The following is a 21,748-nucleotide window of genomic DNA, read 5'->3' on the forward strand; positions in this document are numbered from 1 at the left end:
TATATGAAATCTCTATGTACCAAAATCACAAAAGATATACTGGGCTTTGCCTCACCATTTTCCACAAGAAAGAAGACCTTACCAACAGTTAAACTGTTTGCATGAAAACCACACCAATTCTAGATCTAAAACCACTGCAAAAACAATGTATCTTGAGGACACTCCACACCACACATTTTCAAAAGTAGTTTAGCATGAAATTCCATCTTAATTACTTTTACTGAAGAACATATAAAAATTAGTCCTAATTTAGTCCTACATTCATCCTTTGTCCACAACAATAATAATACTAACCGAGTCTTGTCATGATGGCTTATTCCTTCCATTAAACCTCACTATCCACAACTGTCATATAAGACATGTTATAATGCCTACTGTACTTCCTATCTGCTTATGCAACCTTCTAAATATTATTTTTTTTCATCCTTTTTAAACCTGCCTCCACAACCTCCTGTAACAACAGATTCCAGAATGTACTTGGACAGTATTCAAAATGAAGTATTTTCTGTTATTAATTTTAAATTTAACTCAAGCCACTTCCAACAAAAGCTTATTAGTGTAAGAGGTTTTGATGAACAGATCCAGAATTCAACTCATCTACCATCTTTAACATTTTTTCCGATCACATCCTATCCCCATTTAGACCTCTTCTCTCTAGACAGAACACTGCCAGTCACATAAAATTTTTGCTTCCAGATCTCTACCAAATGTTGTCTTGAGTACTTTCTCTAGATTTAAAAGGATGATATTTAAAGCAAGTTATTAGAGCACAATATTAAAACACAGAAGTCTAAAAAAACCCTGACAAAGACAGACCTCAATACTCACCCATCATTAGAACATGTTAAAAATTCTTCCTTTATCTTTGGATGCCAACAGCCTGAATTGAGCATTGCTGTGTGACCCTAAGGAAATAAAAACAAAGAGGTATTACGTTTTGTAAGATGTTCTACAAAAAAAATAAAAAAAATATCAAATTTTATTCCAAATCCTTCAAGTGAAATCACGTGAAAGCTCAGGTCCAAATCAGAACTTTCTGACCATAGTAATGACTGACATCACAATGAATTAACAAACTATGTATTCTAATCCATTGCATCATTGGTTGATTTTATTCTGAATTACAAAAACTTTCCATTTATATTTTTTTGTTTCTTACGTCCCCTTTTTCTCTTAGGAGAACTGTAATGCAAAGAAAGGATGAAACAACAGGTATCAATAGTGTCATGCAAATTGTTCCAAGTTACGTAAAAAAGCCAAGAAAACAAGAATTGCCACAGTGACACGATACAAACACACACATATATATAAATCTATGCCAAACTACACTAGTCAAAGGCCTTATTGGAGAAAACTAAGGAAACAGAATTCAAGAGTCAAGATGACTCAGGCAAGTTCTTCATAAAGATTAGAAGCTCTAAATTAAATAGTCAGCCCTGTTTGTTTAGGATAGAAACTCTTACATTTGTGGCATGCAAGTAAGAATAATAACATTGGCTTGAAAGAAGTAAATTGTATCAGCAAAGGAACAGAGAGTAGAAGAAAGCAAGAGCTTTGACCAGATCAATAGTTTCTAACTTTCTCTTATTCACTGGCTGGACAAGTGTATGAGGGAAGTTGAATAGATGGATATCTTCTCACTTCAGAGAAATGTTAGCTGGAAGAGACCTTTTGAGTTTACCTAGGTCAATCTCCTGCTCAAAGCCAGATTTATAGCCAACAACAGATCAAGTCAGCTATGGGTCTTCAAAATCTCCATGGATGAACGCCCACAACTTCTAGTATGTACTAATAGGGGGACGACTGCATCCCAGAGACAGGGCTTTGCATTATTCTTCTTACTAAAATTCATGAGGTTTCTCATTAAGAGAAAAAATACACCACTGGCATTCAAGTAATTTCTGACTTTACCTTTGTGTTTGTCATATCCACAATGTACTGGTCTCCTTTTATGCATTCCATTACTGGGAAGCCATCTCTGTCAAGAACTTTTGCCTGAGAGTTACCAGAGACAACGAGAATGACATCTCCTGTGCTGCTATACTGTAAAGATCTGATTTGATGACTAAAACAAAAAGAAAAAAAAAACAGCATTAGCTCCTATAAGCCTAGACTAGAAAACTTACTTGAAAACTTATTGATTGCATAAATAGACCCACATACATTCCTATATCAAAAAGGTGGGAACCCTCCCCATTAACTGATGGATTGAAGCTTTTTATTCCTTGTGTGTGTGTGTGTGTGTGTGTGTGTGTGTGTGTGCGCGCGCATGTAACATTTCCTTCTTCAACACAAAGTACATCAAACCGTAAGCACAATTTTAAAAGTTGCCATCTGAAATGTCACTGCTGGCAAACAATTTAAACAATTCTCTTATAACACCACAAAAAAAATAGCGTGTCAGATTCAGCTCTTCAGGGTTGACATTCTTTTTCATCTCCTCAAAAGCACCACGTGGATTCACATTAATCCATAAATTACATTAAAAGAATGTTGTAGTCCTCCATAACACTCCACTGTACATTGTCCACTTGCTGGAAAAGTTCTCTTACATATGTCTTCTATAGATTGAGAAAACCGGGAAAGACATCATGGAATGCAAGGCAACAAAAATTAATAACTGAAAGTGGGAGGATGGCTGATGACTGAGTTCATTTATCCCTCTGATCCCCTACCCAGCTATATTCCATGAAAAGGATGGCAAAGAATGCAAGCATGTCTATCCTATCCACACCTGCCAGAACTCATAACCTGATACATTAACTGAACATCCACAATAACATTACTTAATATTAACTCTTCAAATCTGCAACTAAATTAATCCCAAATTAAAGACAGTGATGCATTTGCCAGCTAGATTTAGATTCCCATGACAATCAAACTGTCTTCAAAGTAGTTTCTTCTGGTGAAGAACGTAACCATACACACTAGTAACTTATTTTTATTTTAATTTATTTTATTTATTTTTAACACAATTTCCCATAAGTAAAATAAACACTCAGATGAACAAAACCAAATATGCTTTTAAGGTAATAATTAAATATTTGTCTTACATGGTAGCAACTTCATCACTGACTCAGCAGTAGGTATTATCTCTTAAATCTGTCCTCAAACTGTGAGTGAGCACACAAAAACACTCTAATACATGTTTTAAAAGTTCTGCATTAATCATAGTAATGTTAAGTAAGCATAAGTTTCTTGTTCAAATATGTCTGGCAAAACTGACTACATTATGATGCAAAAGCCAAAAACTGCATCAAGCTCCCTGTATTATCTAATTCAAACTGGCAGCCAAATTGGCCCAAGTATTCTAAACTCTGAGTTTTTGTAGAAAGGAGACACTCAAATCTGTAAATTTCTAAAACAGATGACAAGCAATGCCTGAAAAAGCATCCGGAACCTCAAGAGCAAAAAATGGATACTTGCTCACAAGAAAGAAAGGGAAGTCAGCTACATTAAGCTCAGAGGGAACACTGAAAAAAAAAAAAAGGATTAAAACAAACCCACAAGAGAAACAATATCTAAAGTCTAGAATATTCTCTTCAAGCAGATAATAAAACTAAAGAATGCACCAAATTCAACGTTAGAGCTAGAAGAATTTTAAATATAAAAACCAAAAAGAAACAACACTACGTTAAAAGATATTTGCTTGATACGTGCATCATGCATTAAGAGGGTATGGTCAATACATCTGATCAAACAGCTTGCCCAGAACTAAATTCTGATTTCTGAGAGAATTCGCAATACGTAAAGGACCACAGAGTCTGAGAAAACTATTTTTCAGACACTGAAGGAAAAGCACCTGATTTTATAGTACCTAGTGCAATGAGAACATAACTAATAACTCATCAAATCAGTCATGTAAAAAAACTAATCTGAAAGGATTTCCACAGCTTTGATGTAAAGCTAAAAAAAAAAAACAAAACCCCAAAACTTTGTGACTGTGCAATACAGCTTTTAAAATTGCATCCAAAAAATGGTTCTATAAGCAAGGGATTTGCAGATATTTACTGGAGTATGAACAACAGTGAGGCTCTGAAGAGCCAGTTCTTAAAGAAAAATTTTTTGTTTTTATTAATGTTAAAGCAGAGATATTGGGAAACTTAGAAAAACAGTTCCCCTTAATAGCATTAATCCAAGTCTTTTTGGTATAAAACTGCCAAATGTACACAGTACTTTCTGTCAGGACAGAGCTACATACATCACCCTGATACACAAATAATTTCTACATACGTAACACAGCTATGACTTACCACTGACTCTGCCTTTAACACTAAGGTGCACTTTGAAGATAACAGTTCTTTTTGTCATGCTCTTCCTTTTTTTTTTCCTTACATCCCAAATCCAAGGAGAAATCAGCAGAGTAACCTGATATTATGCTACAAAATGGAGCCTGGACAATATAAAATTGCTCTCTAGTTTTTTTATTCTTACAATGAAATTAAATTTACAGCTCCAGAACTGGGTTTCTGCTATAACCTAAAGCCTCCATACAAGAACTCCTCAGAATTCTTTGAAAGTAAGGTTTCTTAAGACTAATAGTCCTTACTATAAATTCTATAGCAGAAAAGGTAATCTAAGACCTATATATACATACAAGTAGGTGTAAAAAGCTACATAATATTGCGTATACTGCAAGCCTCCATACCAGAACTCTTCAGAATTCTTTGAAAGTAAGGTGTCTTAATACTAATAGTCCTTGCAGTAAATTCTATAGCAGAAAAAGTAACCTAAGACCCATATATACACACAAGTAGGTGTAAAGAGCTATATAGTATTCCATATACTGCTCACCAGCATCCCTGTGTCAGCATAAAACAACTTTTTGAATCTTTTTCCCAGACAAGAGCTATATCAGCGGTTTTATGTTGACAAGAAAGTAAAGGTAAAAGAAAGTATTTAAATAATACATTTTTTAAAAACCCAAATAGTACAAGATTTAGAATATAAGTGAAATTCCCAAAGTTATCACCAATCAACTTTATATTTATGTTTTTATTTTTCTTTATGCTTCAACATACGCAAACCACAGGAATGTACATTTCACCAAAACCATCCCTTGCAGAAATACTTAGGAGGTATTTAGAAAACACTTAATGGACAATGTCAGGGATAACAAGCACTTGAAACGCATATTTTACCACTACTTTCTAAAAAAAGTAGGTTACAAATCTATTTCAAAGCTGTTTGCGTTGCACTGGAACAGTAGTATATACTGTATATGTGGGTTTTACCCTATATTTATGTCTTATACCATTATTATCGAGTACTGCTAAATGTGAGTGCACTCTTCTACTCAGTTCAGACATACTTCAGTTAACATAATTTCCTACTGTGGCAGTAAAAGTCTATCAGCTCTTTCTTACTGTTCAGTTATGACAAAGAGGAAAATATCATTTGTACTGCACTAACTAATCATGTAAATGAGACTCATGGCAGAGAAGTCTGATTGTGACTTCATATTTGGAGAATCTTATTTATTTTAAAGCAGTATGTTTACTAACAGTTTAAAAGTAAATGCACCTATCATCAGTTTGCTGTAACAAGGTCACAGATATTAGAATCACATAACAAAACATAGTGTACTTTATATTTTCCCGATTCTTCAGTTTAGAACACCCCTTTCTATTTTGCTCATATTCAGGCTAAAAGTCCCAACTTTTTCTCCTCTTTCATTACCCAGATTCTTGCCACATCTGTAATTAGTCGTATACATGCTAACCTTCCAAAGTAACCAAAATTCAGCTCTAGCTTTTCTTTTTTAAACATAGACATTCTAAGGACTTACTGCACATAATAAACTCTGGCCTCTTTTCAAGAGCACAAATGTATCCTGCATAGTGCATATTACACATTAGAAAGTACCCGGCTAAAAAAACTTGCTATTAATTTATGTATTAATTTTTCTACCTGAGAGCTTGTTGTGCATGATAAATGCACTCCTTTTGAAGAAGTTCTCCCTTCCAGTTCTCCGAAATAAGTAAATATATAGCTTTTTACATAAAAAAAACAGACTCACTTTTCATAATGCACACTACATAACTATTAATTTCTCAGTGCAACACAAAGGACAAGTACTTCCACAAACAGGATTTAATGAACACTAGATACCCACACACACACACACTCAGAAATACTGGCAGCAACCACATAACCTCTCAACAAAGGGGTCAACTGTTTTAATTAGTTCATAAAATTCATATAAGCACAGCAAAATGGAAAGTGAATTTTAGTAATTTCTATTACAACTATGAAACTCAAACTGTCTCTCTGAGAGGTTCATCACCTGTTTGCTGATACACTATTCACAATTTCATCATCAAATTCACCTGTAGCTTTCTAAAAGGGGAAAATATGCAAGTTGTTGGAAAAAAACATGAAAAGACATTAGCACACAAAGGGTACAAAGCATTTTTAAACAAGCTATTTTACAAGGCTTTTGCGCTTTCTACTAGGAGCTTAACATTGGCACAGTCTTACGTGAAAAAGGCTGTCTTCATACCTACCATTCGCATGGCTGGAGTGACCGAAAAGCTTGCAGAGAAGCATCCATTCCAGCAAAATCCCAAAATTTAACATCATAGTCATATCCACCAGTTATCAAACGGGCACCTGAAGGATCCAACCCCAAAGCAGAAACCTATAAAGAAATTAAGCTCATTCAGCTTTTAATTTTTCTTTTCTACTAGTCTTTAGGTGTCATCGAAACATAAACTACTACAAAAATAAAAATTAACAAAAAAACCCAAAACACTTCAGTGTGCTGGTTTCTTCATCAGCTATATTTCATCAATAGTGAATTTCCATAAAGAAAACTGTACCTTAAACTTCTCTCCAAACGTACAACTACTACTACCAGTAAGAGACTGAAATGGCATTTAAACATCAACAGTTCAAGATTTTGTGCTAGTTTATTCAAGGCAACTCATGTGCATACACACATTGTTCAGTTAAATTTCTCTTCTGAAAAGGAAAGCAAAAATAAAGTACAAACTTAGATTAAAAAAATTACAAATTTAATAAAGTATTATTTTACCTAAAAAAGCTCAGAAAAATTTAAAGAACACCATTTGCTTCATATACAGAGCTTGATGGTGAAAACTACCGAGAACTTTGATGAAAGAATGTTTAATGCTCACCACTCTCATTTGTTACCGTTAAATCAAAGGTTAATTAAAATCAAAATTTTCGTGAAAAATCCTATTTCAATCCTCTATTTGAAGAACTTTATTAGTGTACACATCACCATATGGAGAAGTGACATTAACAGAAAGCATCTCATTGATTCAGTATCTTTTCCTTTCAACATTTCTTTTTACTTTCCCAATTCAAACATTTAAATATACTGCTTTGTGCTACCCCAAGAATGAATTACATGCCACACAGTGCTTATATCAGTGTGACATACTCGTTTTTCAAATAAAATAAATGCAACTTCTTACATGTTTCGAAAAGAAAAAAGAAAGAAAAGAAAAACAAATGCCCTTTTTACCATTTAGTACCATTTTTAAGTCCCATTCATTTAATATATGGCTTCTAACATGCAGAAAAATTGTGCTTCTTCAGATTAATCACGCATTCAATTAACTGACACAAGAGTTCTATCCCACAATAACAAGTATAACAAGGACCAGCTGTGATAAGAGACATAAGAAAGCAGATTCTTCAGAATACCTCTGATTGTGTATTCTTTTTCATACCCACCTATGTAACAAAAGACCAACCAAACAAAAAAAAAAAAAACTAATGAAATTTATATATCCCGGAAGTTTCATTGGGAACAGTAACTCTTACTGCACTGTAGAAGCAAAGTAACAAAGAAATCTATCTGGTTTCTGGAAAGAATCTCCAGCTTGGGAAATATTTTCTGAGAGCTTTTCAGCTGCACAGGAATAGAGTCATCCGCAAACCCACACTCATTAGACTCAAGGAGTACAGATGGGATACATAATTTTAGCTGAAATAGGGTACACTGTATGAACATAATGAGAAGACTATTTTCAAACACTGAGGTGAACCCTTGATAAAGATCTGAAGTTGCTCCCATCCTTACATGTGTGCAATGACAGAAGTGGTTTCATTATTCTAAAAGAAGTTAAACTAGAGTCCTACAGAGGACCTGTTTGGATTTTTTTAATTTTTAGATCACTGCACCCAGTCTAATCCAACTGTGCTATATATACCCATATTATAATTCACCTCTGCTCTAGGTGATGACAGCTGCATTCTTATGCAGTCAAAATACCTCTGAAGTCTTTCAAAATTGTAACTTCCATTTTATGAAGCCTTTTAGTTAGAAACAGCCTGAGCTAATGCTTTAAGAAGCCAACAGATTTACTGTTGTAATATCGAGAAAAATAATTCAAAAAATTGTACATAATAAATTTTGTTATTAAATATATTCAAGCAGCATACTGAAGAAGCAATTACAGTCACATGCGTAATGGGAAAATAGCTTCCAAATCCTAGTATACACAGAAATTATTATGCAAAGAAGTTACATGTAATAATATGCATATTTTACACATTTATAATTCGCTACTTTTTCTTTCCTCTATGCCTGTATGTCTAGCACTAGGAACAATTGGGTAAGCCTTACCACCTCTCCACAGTCTAAGAGAGACCAGAAAGTTTGATGCCAGATTAATGATTTGACACTTCTGAAAATATTACACAAACAGAAAATAAAACCAGGAGTTTTCTTAAAAATTTAATACAAGAAAAATATGTATTTCCTTAGATTGTTTAAAGCCTCATGAAAAAGCATTTTCTCAACTTTTTTTTTTTTCCTTTCCCCCTCTCCAAAGAAACTTTCAGGAGTGCCATAAGTACAAATTCTGTTAACTAGCTGGCAGTGTCTTCACAGGGATATAAGAACAATAAAACAAAATTTTCTCACTGAAGCCTAAGTCATGTTCCAAACTGAAAAGAATAAAGAGAAGCATAATTTTTTTAATGACCAAAAAAGAATATGGGGAAAGTGGAAATAGATTCAAGGCTCTTCATAGCCAGAAAATAAACTCCATACTACAAAAACAGATCTTCTATCAACCAGCACATAAAAACAGCTGGAAAATGAGATTACCCACAGATAAAAATACTGACTACAGAACAAAGAAATAATAGTTACAAGTCAGAGCATGCTTCTTTAGAAGAAAGTAAAGGAGCAATATTGGAGGCTAAACCTAGAAAAGATACACTCAAAATCAAGGAAGAACAAAGTTTCAAGAAATTGAAAATGGTATGTAAAAGGAAGTTAAAGATTCAAGGAAAATGAAGGAGCCCAGTATTCAGCTACAGAAAAGTCCTAGAAACTTCAGCAATAAAATTATCTTTAAAACCCATGAACAGTCAAAGAAAGGTCTAGGTTAGACCTATGTCTAGTTTAAGAAGGTCTAGCCTAGAAGAGGAACACTAACAATCACAGGAATGTCACTTGACAGAAAGGAAGACAAAAATGAGATTGCAACTGAGAAACAGAGCCATGTTTGGGTTATTACAAGAAAGCAAAGAGGCAGCCCTAAAACACACTTTCAATTGCAGTAAGGGAAGAGCTACACTAACATTAGAAATAAAGAAAAAGAACTAGCTTCTTGATCTTTACCTGACAATAATTATGTACTAACTAACTTATTTCATAGACATGCTCAGTTCAGTGTCAAGAATGTGTTACCACTTACTGCTTTTGTCCCATGTTGTAGTGTAATTTCATGAGAATCTGGAATTTTCTTGACAGGGTTCTAGAATAAAAAGAAAATCCACTTCTGTGAGAAAAGTGCTATGATCAAAACAAACCAACAACAACAAAAAAACCCCCAAACAGTAACACACACACAGACACACATATAAAAGGCTTCCCTTATACCAGCAGTAACCTGAGGAGGACAAAGAAAGTATAAATCACAAACAAGATACTGATTCCAGATTTTTTTCATGGATATACCCTCAAAAATATTAGGAATAACTATTAAAATATATGAGATTATGTAAATAAAGGCTATATATACATATAGGTATGTATATATGAATATTTCCTGGTTTTCTGCTTTAAAATTGTCTTAGGTTCTTATTCATCAATATCTAACAATACTGAATTGTGATTTAATCAATCCATCGCTATGGATGGTCTCTACAAAGTAAACAAAATTCATTAACAAAATCAAGACATTAATTACAGGAGCTAAGTTATATATGTGGTTCGTTAAGATCATGGACTGGCTTCCATTCCACTTGTGCCATTACTCCAGCTGTCATGGGTCTGCACAACTGCCACTTTGACAACAGCCATAACAGAGTCAATGTAATTCAGGGAATTATGGGGGAAGTCAGGAGAAGGAAGGTGAATATTTGTTGACTGGTTATCTTCCAGAGTAACTTGTACACGTATGCAAGCCATGCCTACTGGGAAGTGACCAGACATCACCTGCTGACAAGTAGAGAATAAATCTTTTGTATTCTTTTGCTTCCATGAGCACCCTCTGCTTTTGCTTTACTAAGCTGCCATTACCTTGATCCATAAGGTTTCTTTCATCTGTCGTTGGTTTAAGCCCACCTGCTAACTCACAACCATGCAGCTGCTTGCTTACTCCCACCGCTTCTCCCTACCCCTGCACTTGGAGGGATGGGGAGGAGAGTCGAAAGAATGTAACTCCCATAGGCTGAGGTAAGAACAGTTCAGTAACTAAGGTGTAACACAAAATTACTACTGCTACCACCAATAATAACAATGATAAGGGAAATAACAAGGGAAGAGAATACAACCGCTCACCACCTGCCGACTGATACTCAGCCTGACTCAAGCAGTTACCCTTGTGGGTAACTCCCCCCAGTTTATATACTGGGCATGACGTACTGTGCTATGGAATATCCCTTTGGCTAGTTGGGTCAGGTGTCATGTCTCTGCTTTCTCCCAGCTTCCCCTCCTCCCTGGCAAAGCGTAAGCCTCAAGAAGTCCTTGGTCAGAGTAAACAGTGACTTACCAACAACTAAAAACATCGGTGTTACCAGCATTGCTCCCAGGCTGCAACTCAAAAACGTAGCACTGCAACAGCTACTAAGGAGAAAAATGACTGCTACTGATGAACCCAAGACACCATCTTATTTTCTCCCCTCCTTGTCCTGCTGAGGAGGGGTGTGATAGAGCAGTTTGGGGGACACCTGGTGTCCGGACAGGCTCAACCCATCACAAGGTAACAGTAAAGGTTTACAAATAGCTACACATGACATTGTGAAAGGTATGGCTCACATGGCATTAAAAGACACTTCCACAGACTTAGTGGTTTACAAGTTGAGAAGCAGGTGTAGCTCAAAATCCCAAAGTGAAGCTGTGATTATGAAAATTAGATTACTGTTCTAGTAACACTACAAAGCACCTGGAGAAAGGTATAACTTTAATATGAATTAAGTTTTCCATGCCTATTACTTCCTGCACTGTAAATTGGTATTTGCTGATCTTGGGATACAAAAAGCTGATCAATTGCTGCTGCCTGTACTTGCTTCTAAGCACATTCCTAAAAAGTGTGTGAAAAAGGAAACAAACACACCTAAAAAGGTGTGAAAAAAGAAAACAAACAGCTTCCATATTCACGTTGCCATCAATCTCAGCAAAACATATACTACTTGTGTGAATCATAGGCTTTCATGTAAACCACCACTGCTGATAGGAGAAACAGCATTCTGGTCATTCATTCTCACCTTAATCACTGCAAGGTTCCTTATTTTGTATTCCAACCCACTTACTGGAATATAATAAGGTTGCTCATTTCATACACCTTACCAGGAAGGTAGGTATTGGATGTCTATATTGTGTCAGTACTATGTTTTAAGAGGGTTTCTTACCTACTTTAAGAGTTCTTTCAATAATCAAAATAAAAAGTATTAATAAATATTAATAAACGATCAGCTAGAACAATCTTCTTTAACTCCTAGGTCCTCCAGGTGACAATAATGAAAACCCTCTTCTAATGAGAGGAGCAAACCAATAAAATAAACAGCGCACTTTACAGTGCACTCATGTTGAGCACTGTTCTTTCTGGCTACTTATCTTCAAGGGGGAACAACTGATGGGAATGCATTCTGCCACCCGATAAATCAAGCACCCTGAGCCTGAAAGTCAGACATCTGGCGAGTGCCAGAGGTGCTACGCTCTGCAGTGTCCAAGGAATGTCTGACAGCTAAAGTAACTGTTTAGATTATTCAAAACAAAAAATTGAGATAACATCCAGGAATGTATCTTGGCATAACATCTTCAGATTAGATAAACATTTGCAAAAAAACCCATGCTGGATTATTCTATTTTGGTAACTATAAACTTCCTAAATGATTGAAAACACTCTAAATAGCTCTAACCTAAAAGTGCCTGTATGCACAAACAAAAATTAGATGCAACTGCCACTCCTCCATTTATTAGATACCAAAGAATAAGAAATGCTATAAAAACTTTTTTTCAAAACGTCATAGGAAACTATAGTTAATACTTTTGATGCTGAATATAGGATACAATGTATACTGAAATATTACTGTAAGTCTGAAAAAACAAATTAGAGTTTGCCCAAAGTGTACCTGCACTTCCAGGTATTCCAGTTATTGCTTCGATTTCAGCTGTTAAGTTCCCACAACTTTGTTCAATTATTAAAATTTACTATTTCAAGAATGCTGTTCTGGAAAATTTGCATTCTAATTAAAAGTAAATGCTATTAATTCTTTTCAGGATTGTTGTTGGTTTTCTTTTTCCTTAAACCAATATGCAGAACTGTTTCCCTTTAAGAACCAGCAAAGAAAAACACCTTAGTGTTAACCTATCTCAAAAATTCTTAATTCCATGTTTTACGTAAAATTAAACCTGTGAAATACTATATTCTAAAAGCTCACGGTTTTCCCTCAAGAATGAAAGTCTTACCTTTTAAATAACTTCTCCAAGGGGATACTGCAAGTCCAGCATTGTATGTGCAGTTTACAGTTACAGTTTTTCCCCAAAGAATTCCAGCCTTACCTGACTGTTAAGCTCCTGTGCCTGATTCTACTCAATGCACCACTGTCCCTAAATACTGTGGATTATTTTTTTTTGCTCCTTTTGGGAGCTTCTATATCCTTAAGCAATATTCAGAAAACATGCCACTAGAAACCACAGGCTGAAACTAGGGCAGAGGCTCCAAAATCTCAGGAGAAAAATCAAAGACAAAAACAAACAAACAAACAAAAAAAAAAACCAAGTAAGCCAATGATGTAGGCCAAACCAGCTATGGAGGGATTAGATACAAAAGGGAAAAAATAGTTAAAATCTGTATTTCTACATCCTACAACGTATCCTTCAATAACCCTGGGATTGTCAATATGGGCAATAAAAACCTTTGGGACTTGGCAGAAGACACAGGGATACAGGATGTGAGAAAAGAATGGGCTGGAACCTTTTTGATAAACAGAACATTTGGTATGGGAAAAAAGGTCCTACGGAAATAATAAAAAAATACAGTAAACAGTATCAGAGGAATTCACAACTTAAAAGTGTCTCAGTCTTTATCATCTGCTAGCCTAATAGACTGACCATCCAAAAGACATTTTAGAATTACTTCTGAACAACCATTTGGGGTTAAGATGATTAAATGATCCATCTTACATGGATAAAACCAAAGACTATGAAAAGCAAAACTTAAATTCCACAAAGACATATTCTGCTGACCTCACACAGTAACTGTGAACTGCACTTGTTGAAAAATAAATTCATCCACTAGAATCTAACCTCTCCCCCCATTAAAAATACCCCTACAAGTTAGAATATTAAGTCCTCAAATGATTCAGCTTTTCATGGCCCAACCAGAGAAGGGCAGAATCATGAATTTAAGCCTAAAAGTACCTCTACTGCTCTGTTTGCAGAAGTCTGTGTATCACTAAATGGAAACTATCCTTTGTGAAAGATACTTGCAAGCTATAGATAATCTTTCACACACATCAAGTCCTTAAACGAGAACTTTCCTGGGCACCCATGTGATAAAGCCCTGAAGGAAAGAGGGCCCAAGAAAATCACTAAAATTCAAGCATCACCTTCTCCAAGCTCAGGAGCAATGCATCCCAACAAAGAGAACATCAGGCAAGAACTCCAGGAGGCCTGCGTGAGTGAACAAGGAGATCCTGGACAAACTCCAACACAAAAAGGAAGCCTACAAAGGGTAGAAGCAAGGACAAGGAAGTAAGGGAGGAATACTTGAAGGAAGGAATATATATCCTGCATAGTATTCTACGATACTGCTTTTAAAAAGTGCAGGCTTTTCAAGTCACAATTTTTCAGTATTTTCCTTGAAAACTTAAAAGTGAAAATAAATGTCTAAGATATACAATAAGGTTGCACAAGTGTATGCTCAAGTGAAAGATGGAGTATTAAAAAACACAATGTGAGAGATGGGCAACATTTGTTTTACAGCAACAGAAAAACAGAAACATTGTTGGGTTAATAGAAGTGCGTTATCCACAAACTTGAAGGAAGCATCCAGATTTGAAAGAATATTTCAACAACTTTTAATTTCCTCTCTTTTAGGTGTTAAGAGTTGACAGATGTATTCTGATGCAAACTTGCGTGTTATTAAACTCAGTCTGGCCCAGATTCATATAATCCAAGTTTCACCTAAACACTGAACATGCTTCAGACTTCATTTACAGCTTTCAAAAAGGGACAGATGACTCCAGAAGAATCAGTGTGTCAAAAAACATGAATCATATGGAGACCTCTCCTCTTCATGAATTATGCAGAGAGCAAAGCAACTAAATTCCTGTGCCTGTGTGTGTGTATTATCTACAATTTTGTCCTAAAACAACATAAAGAAGGAAAATATTACAGAAAGCAGGAAGATACATACAAACACACCAGTGTTAATCATCTTTGCTGATACTTCCATGAAGCACCCTCAGTATCTGTTACTCATGGAAAAATGTAGGTAACTCGTAACTCCATGACAAATGCAGAAAACCTTCAAAATTAACAGAAATATTGGAAAAGCCCTACAAAATTCTATCTCTCCCAGTTATCCTTTAATTTGTATAACACAGAACAGAACAGAAGAACAGAACTTATGTCTTGAATTTTAAGTATTAGAGGACAAAGGAGATGTTATTTTCTCTAGTGAGCCAGACCTCATTACTCAAGGGTGCATTCAAGAATTAAAAAGGTGCTTAAGCAGATGAACTTCCTTTTGAGTGCCTACAGGAAGCAAGTTTGTTTATTCAATATGGAAACAGTACTGTGGCTAGCTTCTCTCAACATCATCTAATTCACAGCCTCATTAAATTTTTTTCTTATGATCTGAACCAAAGTGTTTAGTAAGGTTTAACCAGCAAGGGAAAAGACCTTCGATTAAATCTTCATTCCAAACACACGGCTGACTAAAAATAATAACTTTGCAATGTTATGATAGGTCAGATACAACATATTTTTTTAAATAATGGGTCAAACGGCAATTCAGAGACTGTTTCCAGACACAACAGGTAACATGAATTAAATCTCCTCTTCCTTTTCATGCCACTTAATGGCATGTCCCCTTCTGAAAAGACTCCAATGGCTTAAGAATATAGAAAAGGTATTGTAATTAGAGACTCCATGGTTTACAAATACTGGGTTTAGACATGTCATACTTCCAAAGTACAGCAAAAGCCTGCCTGATCCATCTCCTGGGAGATATTTTTAGATAGATTTCAGGAGGTTACTATTTTTCACCTATATTCTAAAATCTCATTCAGATAATTTCTAAATTTATAACAAGCCCTTCATTTATGAAGTCATAGTTCATATTAATATTTATGACCTGGGAATTTTTTCACAACGTACACTAGAGGAATTCTCTTGAGCTTTTTCTAAAACAAGTTGTAATCACTGATAAAACTGATTCAAATCTAAAATTGCTCCAGTCGTTCAGGTTGCCTCTCCAGTTTCGGGGGGGGCTGATATATTTACGCTGAGTATTCTACTGATATTACAGATATACTACATTCTACTCACATAACAACCTATTTCATCTTTATCATCTCTGTTTTCAAATGCATGTAAATACTTCATATTTGCTAAACCAGTATGCACAATCACCATATACCACCAAAAAGCACCTATGTTTAGTCAAGAGACAGTTTTACTACAACAATAAGATACACAAAATTACTACAACATACCACGTATCTTGAAAGATTATTCTTTAGAGCTGAATAGATATTTTAAAATAAAGGAATACTTCTATTCATTCCAAAATAGTAAAATAGCACAACCACAAATCAGCTGACAAAATGAACATGCAATCAGTATCTTCACTCTGACAGCTCTGCTCATGCTGGCAGGTAACCAAAGAATAGCTTAATTCTGAAATCAGAGGCCAAATAATAATTGTGAATTTTTAACTCTTCGGAGTTTAATTGCCAAATGCTTAGTTCAGAGTTTAATTGCCAAATGCTTAGTTCAGACTTTAATTGCCAAATGCTTAGTTCAGATGGAAACAGGCCTCACTAAATCATTCATGTATGAAACATCACATTCAGCCTGGCAAGAATTTCTGAACCACACAGATTCCACGTAGAATTTCTCCCAACACCCATGAAAGTATCCAAGAACACAATATAACATGTAGAACCAGACTGAATCTAACTTTAGTCAATGCATACTTCCAATTTTACTTACATGCACTTCTAGAGAAATACATTTGTAAGCAGTGGAATTAAGTCCAACAGCAGCACTACACTCTGAATTTTAATTCTGGACTCCTCAAAACTTAAAAATCCAATGTAACCAATGAATGCTCAATACTTGGAACTGCTGCCTAAGACATGGAGATTACCACAATGCAAATAAAATGCACTTTTCTTCTCATCAAAAGAAAAGACTGATGTTCACTTTAAGACTTCTGGTGATCATGTTAGCACAAAATTTTATAAGCATCAAGGCAATACAAATAAGAACCTCTAGACCTCTCTCATTAGTGAGCCATCCTTTTTAAACTGTACATGTTTTAATGACCAATACTAAAACATCACACCATTGGTGCAGACCATTCCTTGACCTTTAACTTTGGGCAATTAATTTCATTCCAGCATACCCATTTCCTCATCTGAAAAATCTGAATAAATAATACCTATCATAAGGAATCTGCTACATGCTAGGTTTTATTCAGGCATGTTGGTGAAGTTCTTCAAATTCCTCAGGGATTCTATTGCTCTTACCAAAAACACTACAGCAGCAAAACTAAACAATCACATCTCTAGAGAGAGTTGTCCACAGATGACACTTTTCAACAGTCTTCCAAATGGGAGTGTAGAAAAAGTGTTCACTCAAAAGATTACTCCAGCATCATAAGAGAGTCACTAATTTATGCATACCATTCCAGTCAGTACCCAATATTCCAGCTGTCTACAAACCTACTTATCAGTTAGGTTAAGGAATCAAAAAGGGTGGCAGGGAGGGATGGGACTATGATGGGACTGAGATGGAGAGTTTGTCATCTGCTGGTTATGCAAAGATGATCTACAACCACAGGGTGAAGGCAGGGGGTGGGGGTTAAAAATTACAGCCTAAGTTACTGCAGGAAGGAAGGACAATTTCCTATCTAGCTCCCACAGCTGGTTCCAATTCTGTTACTGTTTCGATTACTAACTCTCCCATGCCACTCATAAATTACAGTCAAAACGTTAACATTTAAGCTGTCTTATAGCAGTGCAATTTTATGTAATGTGACAAGAGAATAAATTACAAAGTAACTTCAACTATGCATCTGGAAAGAGAAAAAGATACATTTATGTTGTACAACCATGAGGTCCATGCTTGGAAGAAACACCTCTCTCCATACTTCACTCAGGTATATTCCTTTAATATCACAAGATAATGCATTATGGCCAGATGATGAATCTCAATATTGCAGTAACTCACAGTGGGTTGCAATACCCAAAGACACTGAAAATAATTTTCACAATATTCAGGGCAGATACTAAGCACTATCTTAAAAACCACAGCCTGTGTGAATATGTTGTTTTCAATTCAAATCATAAACCCCATCAGTTTTAAAAGTTATGATACACATTATTCTGTGCATTCATATGGTAGCTCTTGCTCTATCTAACAGTGCTGATATCCATACAGCATATTGTATCAAATATACTGATTTTTATACGTGTAGTCTGAAAATTTCAAATTATTACAATTAAACCTGGCAAAGCACACTACTAATTGATTACACAGTAATTAAACAACTATTATTCAGTATTGCTTAACTGTGGGTTATACAAAGAGCCCAACGTATTTTCCAGTGGCATGATGCCCAGACACCAAATCCATCTTATTATAGTCATTCCTCAAGGAGGCTGAGGTACAATACAGAAGCAATGCTTTTACTTTCTAACCCAGACTAACATGATGATCCATTGTTTAGACAATACACAAAATTTTAGCTGTGCATGTGGACAAAGAAGGCAAAAGCTGAAGAACATCATATCTTACCGACTGAAATGCTTCATTTCAGACTTTTACTAATATTGTATTAAGACCCTGTATATTTTTCTTACTCCATAACTGTCAGGAAAAGTAGAATATTAAACAGATATTATGAGATCTTTCCTTCAACTATTCAATAGGTTTCTAGATCTTCTCCAGAAAGAGCTCCTGCAAATCATCCATGCAATACAAAGACTACTTGAGTTACTAGTAAAGTTGTCTTATTTCTACAATCTACAATTTGTTTGGATTATACGTTTCAAATTAAGTCACTATGAATTGTGTACATAATAACTTTGTTAATATAGCAGAGATGATTAATAGCAACATGCATCGTCAGCTTGGTCATAATAGACAGTTAACAAGATATTTTAAACTCAGATTTACATAGCACAAAGATAACAATTTCAAATGCTCAGACGATGTTCTACAATTATTTTTTTTTTTATTTAGGAAAGAAAAGCACAGTCCACAGACATAAGGAATTTCAGATACATACCTACTACATATCTGATGCAAGATGTTCAGTAAGTCAATTTCTTGTGTGTCTAAGTACTGTATCTTAATTGAGAAAAACTCCCGTCCTGCAGGTGTGCTACAATGACAAATTAATAAGTATGGTAGATTCACTCATGCATGACCTGCTCAGATTCTACCAAGCCAGAAGCCTTTCCTAATGCCTACCATTAATATAGGCTCAAATAATAGTTTGGGTTGGAAAGGACCCTTAAAGGCCACCTAGTCCAGCTCTCCCTGCAGTAAGCAGGGTCACCTTCAACCAGATCAGGTTGCTCAAAGCCCTGTCCAACCCGACCTGGAATGTCCCTCCCAGCATGGCGCTTCTACCACTTCTCTGGGCAATCTGTTCCCAAGCTTCACAACCTTCATTGTCAAAATAATTTATTCGTTCTACCTAGTCTCAGTCTACTCTCTAGCTGTTAGTTTAAAACTGTTACCCATTATCCTATTCCTATAGGTCCTATTAAAATCTACCCCCATCTTTCTAATAAGCTCCCTTGAAGCATTAAAGTCCATAGTTAGGTCTCCCTGGAAACTTCTCTTGTCCAGGCTAAACAACCCCAGCTCTCTCAGCCTGTCTTCATAGGAGAGGTCTCAAGCTCTCTGAGTATCTCCATGGCCTCCCCTAGACTCAATCCAAAAGGCCAACATCCTCCTTCTGTTGGGGGCCCCAGAGCTGGATGCAGACTACAAGCTTATTTTCCAAACAAAGTAAAAATAAACAAAACACACTACGGGAAAGATATATCAAAAAAAAAAAAAAAAAAAAAAAAAAGCTCAAGGCATAATGCCTATATTGCAAGCAAAATCTTGCAATTGTTGAAAAAACGTATGTCTGTTTCATGTCTCCTTGCTGACTGGTGAAATTAGCATGGAATGCAGAGTTCCATAACTACCATTCCCATTAATAAGCAAGCTAAAAAAAAAAAAACCCTAAAAGCTCTTCCCCTGCAAAAAGCAAGTGCTTAAACACAGGTCCAACTTGCTATTTTATAAAAAAGAAACAAAAGTATGAAATAAGCCAAAAATGAGTGTCAGAGTAGCAGAGAGCTTATAAACACATACTGGCTTTCTATAGGAAAAGCTGAAGTGGTCGGAAGGAACATATAACCCATAAAATAACCTGAGTGAAATGCAGCCCCAAGAATTTTTGTTCAGGTTCAGTCAAATTCCCTGCCAGGGATATTTTCCAGACAACTCATAAGGAAGACAGACAAGGAAGACCTTGGACATGTGATCCATGAGGTGATACAGTGTAATTCTGAAACAAAGGTTATCTCGTAACACCTACTGCTGTCCCAAGCTTGACTGCTCCCTGGGCCTTTTAATAATTTACATTTCACCTTGTGAAAGCCATGCAAAATGGACATCAGATAAGCTTACGAAACCTGTATTGCCTTGATTTCAATTCAATGCCATTATTCTGTTTACAGATAAACTCCTAGGTACAGATCTCTTGAAGGCACTTTCCTTTACACACTTGTTTTTTAATTTTACCTTGCCTTCTGTGTCATACATTCAGATACTCCAGATCCTCACTTCACCTACCTACCACAGAAAATACACAGTCTTAGCAAAACCAGACCTCTGAGTAAAGAAAAATAGCATCCTCTTGTCTTCAGGTTCCTCTTCTGAGATCCTGATAAAACTCTACAGAAAGGGATAAACTTTCATAAAATTCAGAAGCCACTATATATTGGGCAATTTATTAAAATGGGAAAACCCTGACACTGACAGTAACCTGTTTCTACCTATGAACCACTTGCCTTGGAATTTAAGTCGAGTACAGAAATTAGAAAACAGAACAATAATCAGTTTGACACAAACATCTACAAAAATTAATAAACCCTACCAAAAGCTATTAATGCATTCTCAAATCCTCAGTCACTATGATACTGAACAATTTCAGTAGTGTAGAACATAGGTGAGGGACAAGCTATCAAGAATGAGCAAATGCATATAAATAGATTTTTGCAGTTGGTTGTGGGTATCAAAAGCTTAGAAGTGTCTATAAATACCGAAAGACACAAGGGTAGATACACAGTGCACTGTCAAAATTCTGCACAGTAAAGCAAGTGGAGGAGTTATAACTAAGACACTGGAATTTTTCATAAACTTAGATATTTGCTCTAAGATGATAATTACTGTTCAAGTGATAGACTTGTTTACAAACTTGCACTTCAGGAATTCAACCCTTAAGCTGTATCGTGAACTGCATGGAACTTAACATATCGAAGTTAATGGATGAAAGACATAAGATGACCTCCTTAGAACATGTAATTACAAGAAGGTATGGTATGTTAAACCTAAGGTTTACACAGTAAACCCTTCCCACTGTTAAAGTGCCAAGATGAGAAATTATTGTCAGTGTACCCCAGGGGTTTTTCACCATGACTCTTCAGCAAGAACACTGGCACAAAGTCAGTGTACTACCAGGGGCTGCCATGGTGAGTTTTCAAAAAATTTATGAAATCTGAAGCTAAGTTATTTTCTTTTGATGAGAGATATGTGGTTACAGATTACAGAGAAATTAAACATTATTTATTCACTTTATTTCAAAGAAACATTCCGCATATGTTTCTTTGTGTTTGGGTTCTCGTATCAACTCCTGACCTACAACACATACTTCCTAACAAAGAAAGCCTAAAACCACCAGTGATCTTTCTTTCAGACTCTCTGTACCTCAATCAGTCCTGATTTAATTTTTTTATCTACAAAAACTACAGTATGTACAAACAACTTTGAACCAAAAGCAGTTATTAGGAACTTCTATTC

General features: G+C 35.6%; 1 protein-coding gene across 1 annotated transcript in view; it reads right to left on the reverse strand.

The window, feature by feature from the left end:
* Positions 1-626: 626 nt before the first annotated feature.
* Positions 627-21,748, reverse strand: part of LOC133215371 (WD repeat-containing protein 70-like) — a 36,974-nt gene continuing 15,852 nt past the window's right edge. Inside the window, exons 4-7 of the mRNA XM_061359372.1 lie at positions 9,681-9,740; positions 6,507-6,640; positions 1,912-2,065; positions 627-905 (exon numbers count right to left, since the gene is read on the reverse strand). Coding sequence (XP_061215356.1) covers positions 825-905; positions 1,912-2,065; positions 6,507-6,640; positions 9,681-9,740 — 429 coding nt within the window. The 3' untranslated portion in view covers positions 627-824. The remainder of the gene's footprint in view (positions 906-1,911; positions 2,066-6,506; positions 6,641-9,680; positions 9,741-21,748) is intronic.

This window comes from Neopsephotus bourkii, unplaced genomic scaffold, assembly GCF_033783945.1.
Source record: "Neopsephotus bourkii isolate Nb327-2 ecotype Australia unplaced genomic scaffold, CSIRO-AGI_Nbou_v1 NB_966, whole genome shotgun sequence".
Lineage (NCBI taxonomy): Eukaryota > Metazoa > Chordata > Aves > Psittaciformes > Psittacidae > Neopsephotus > Neopsephotus bourkii.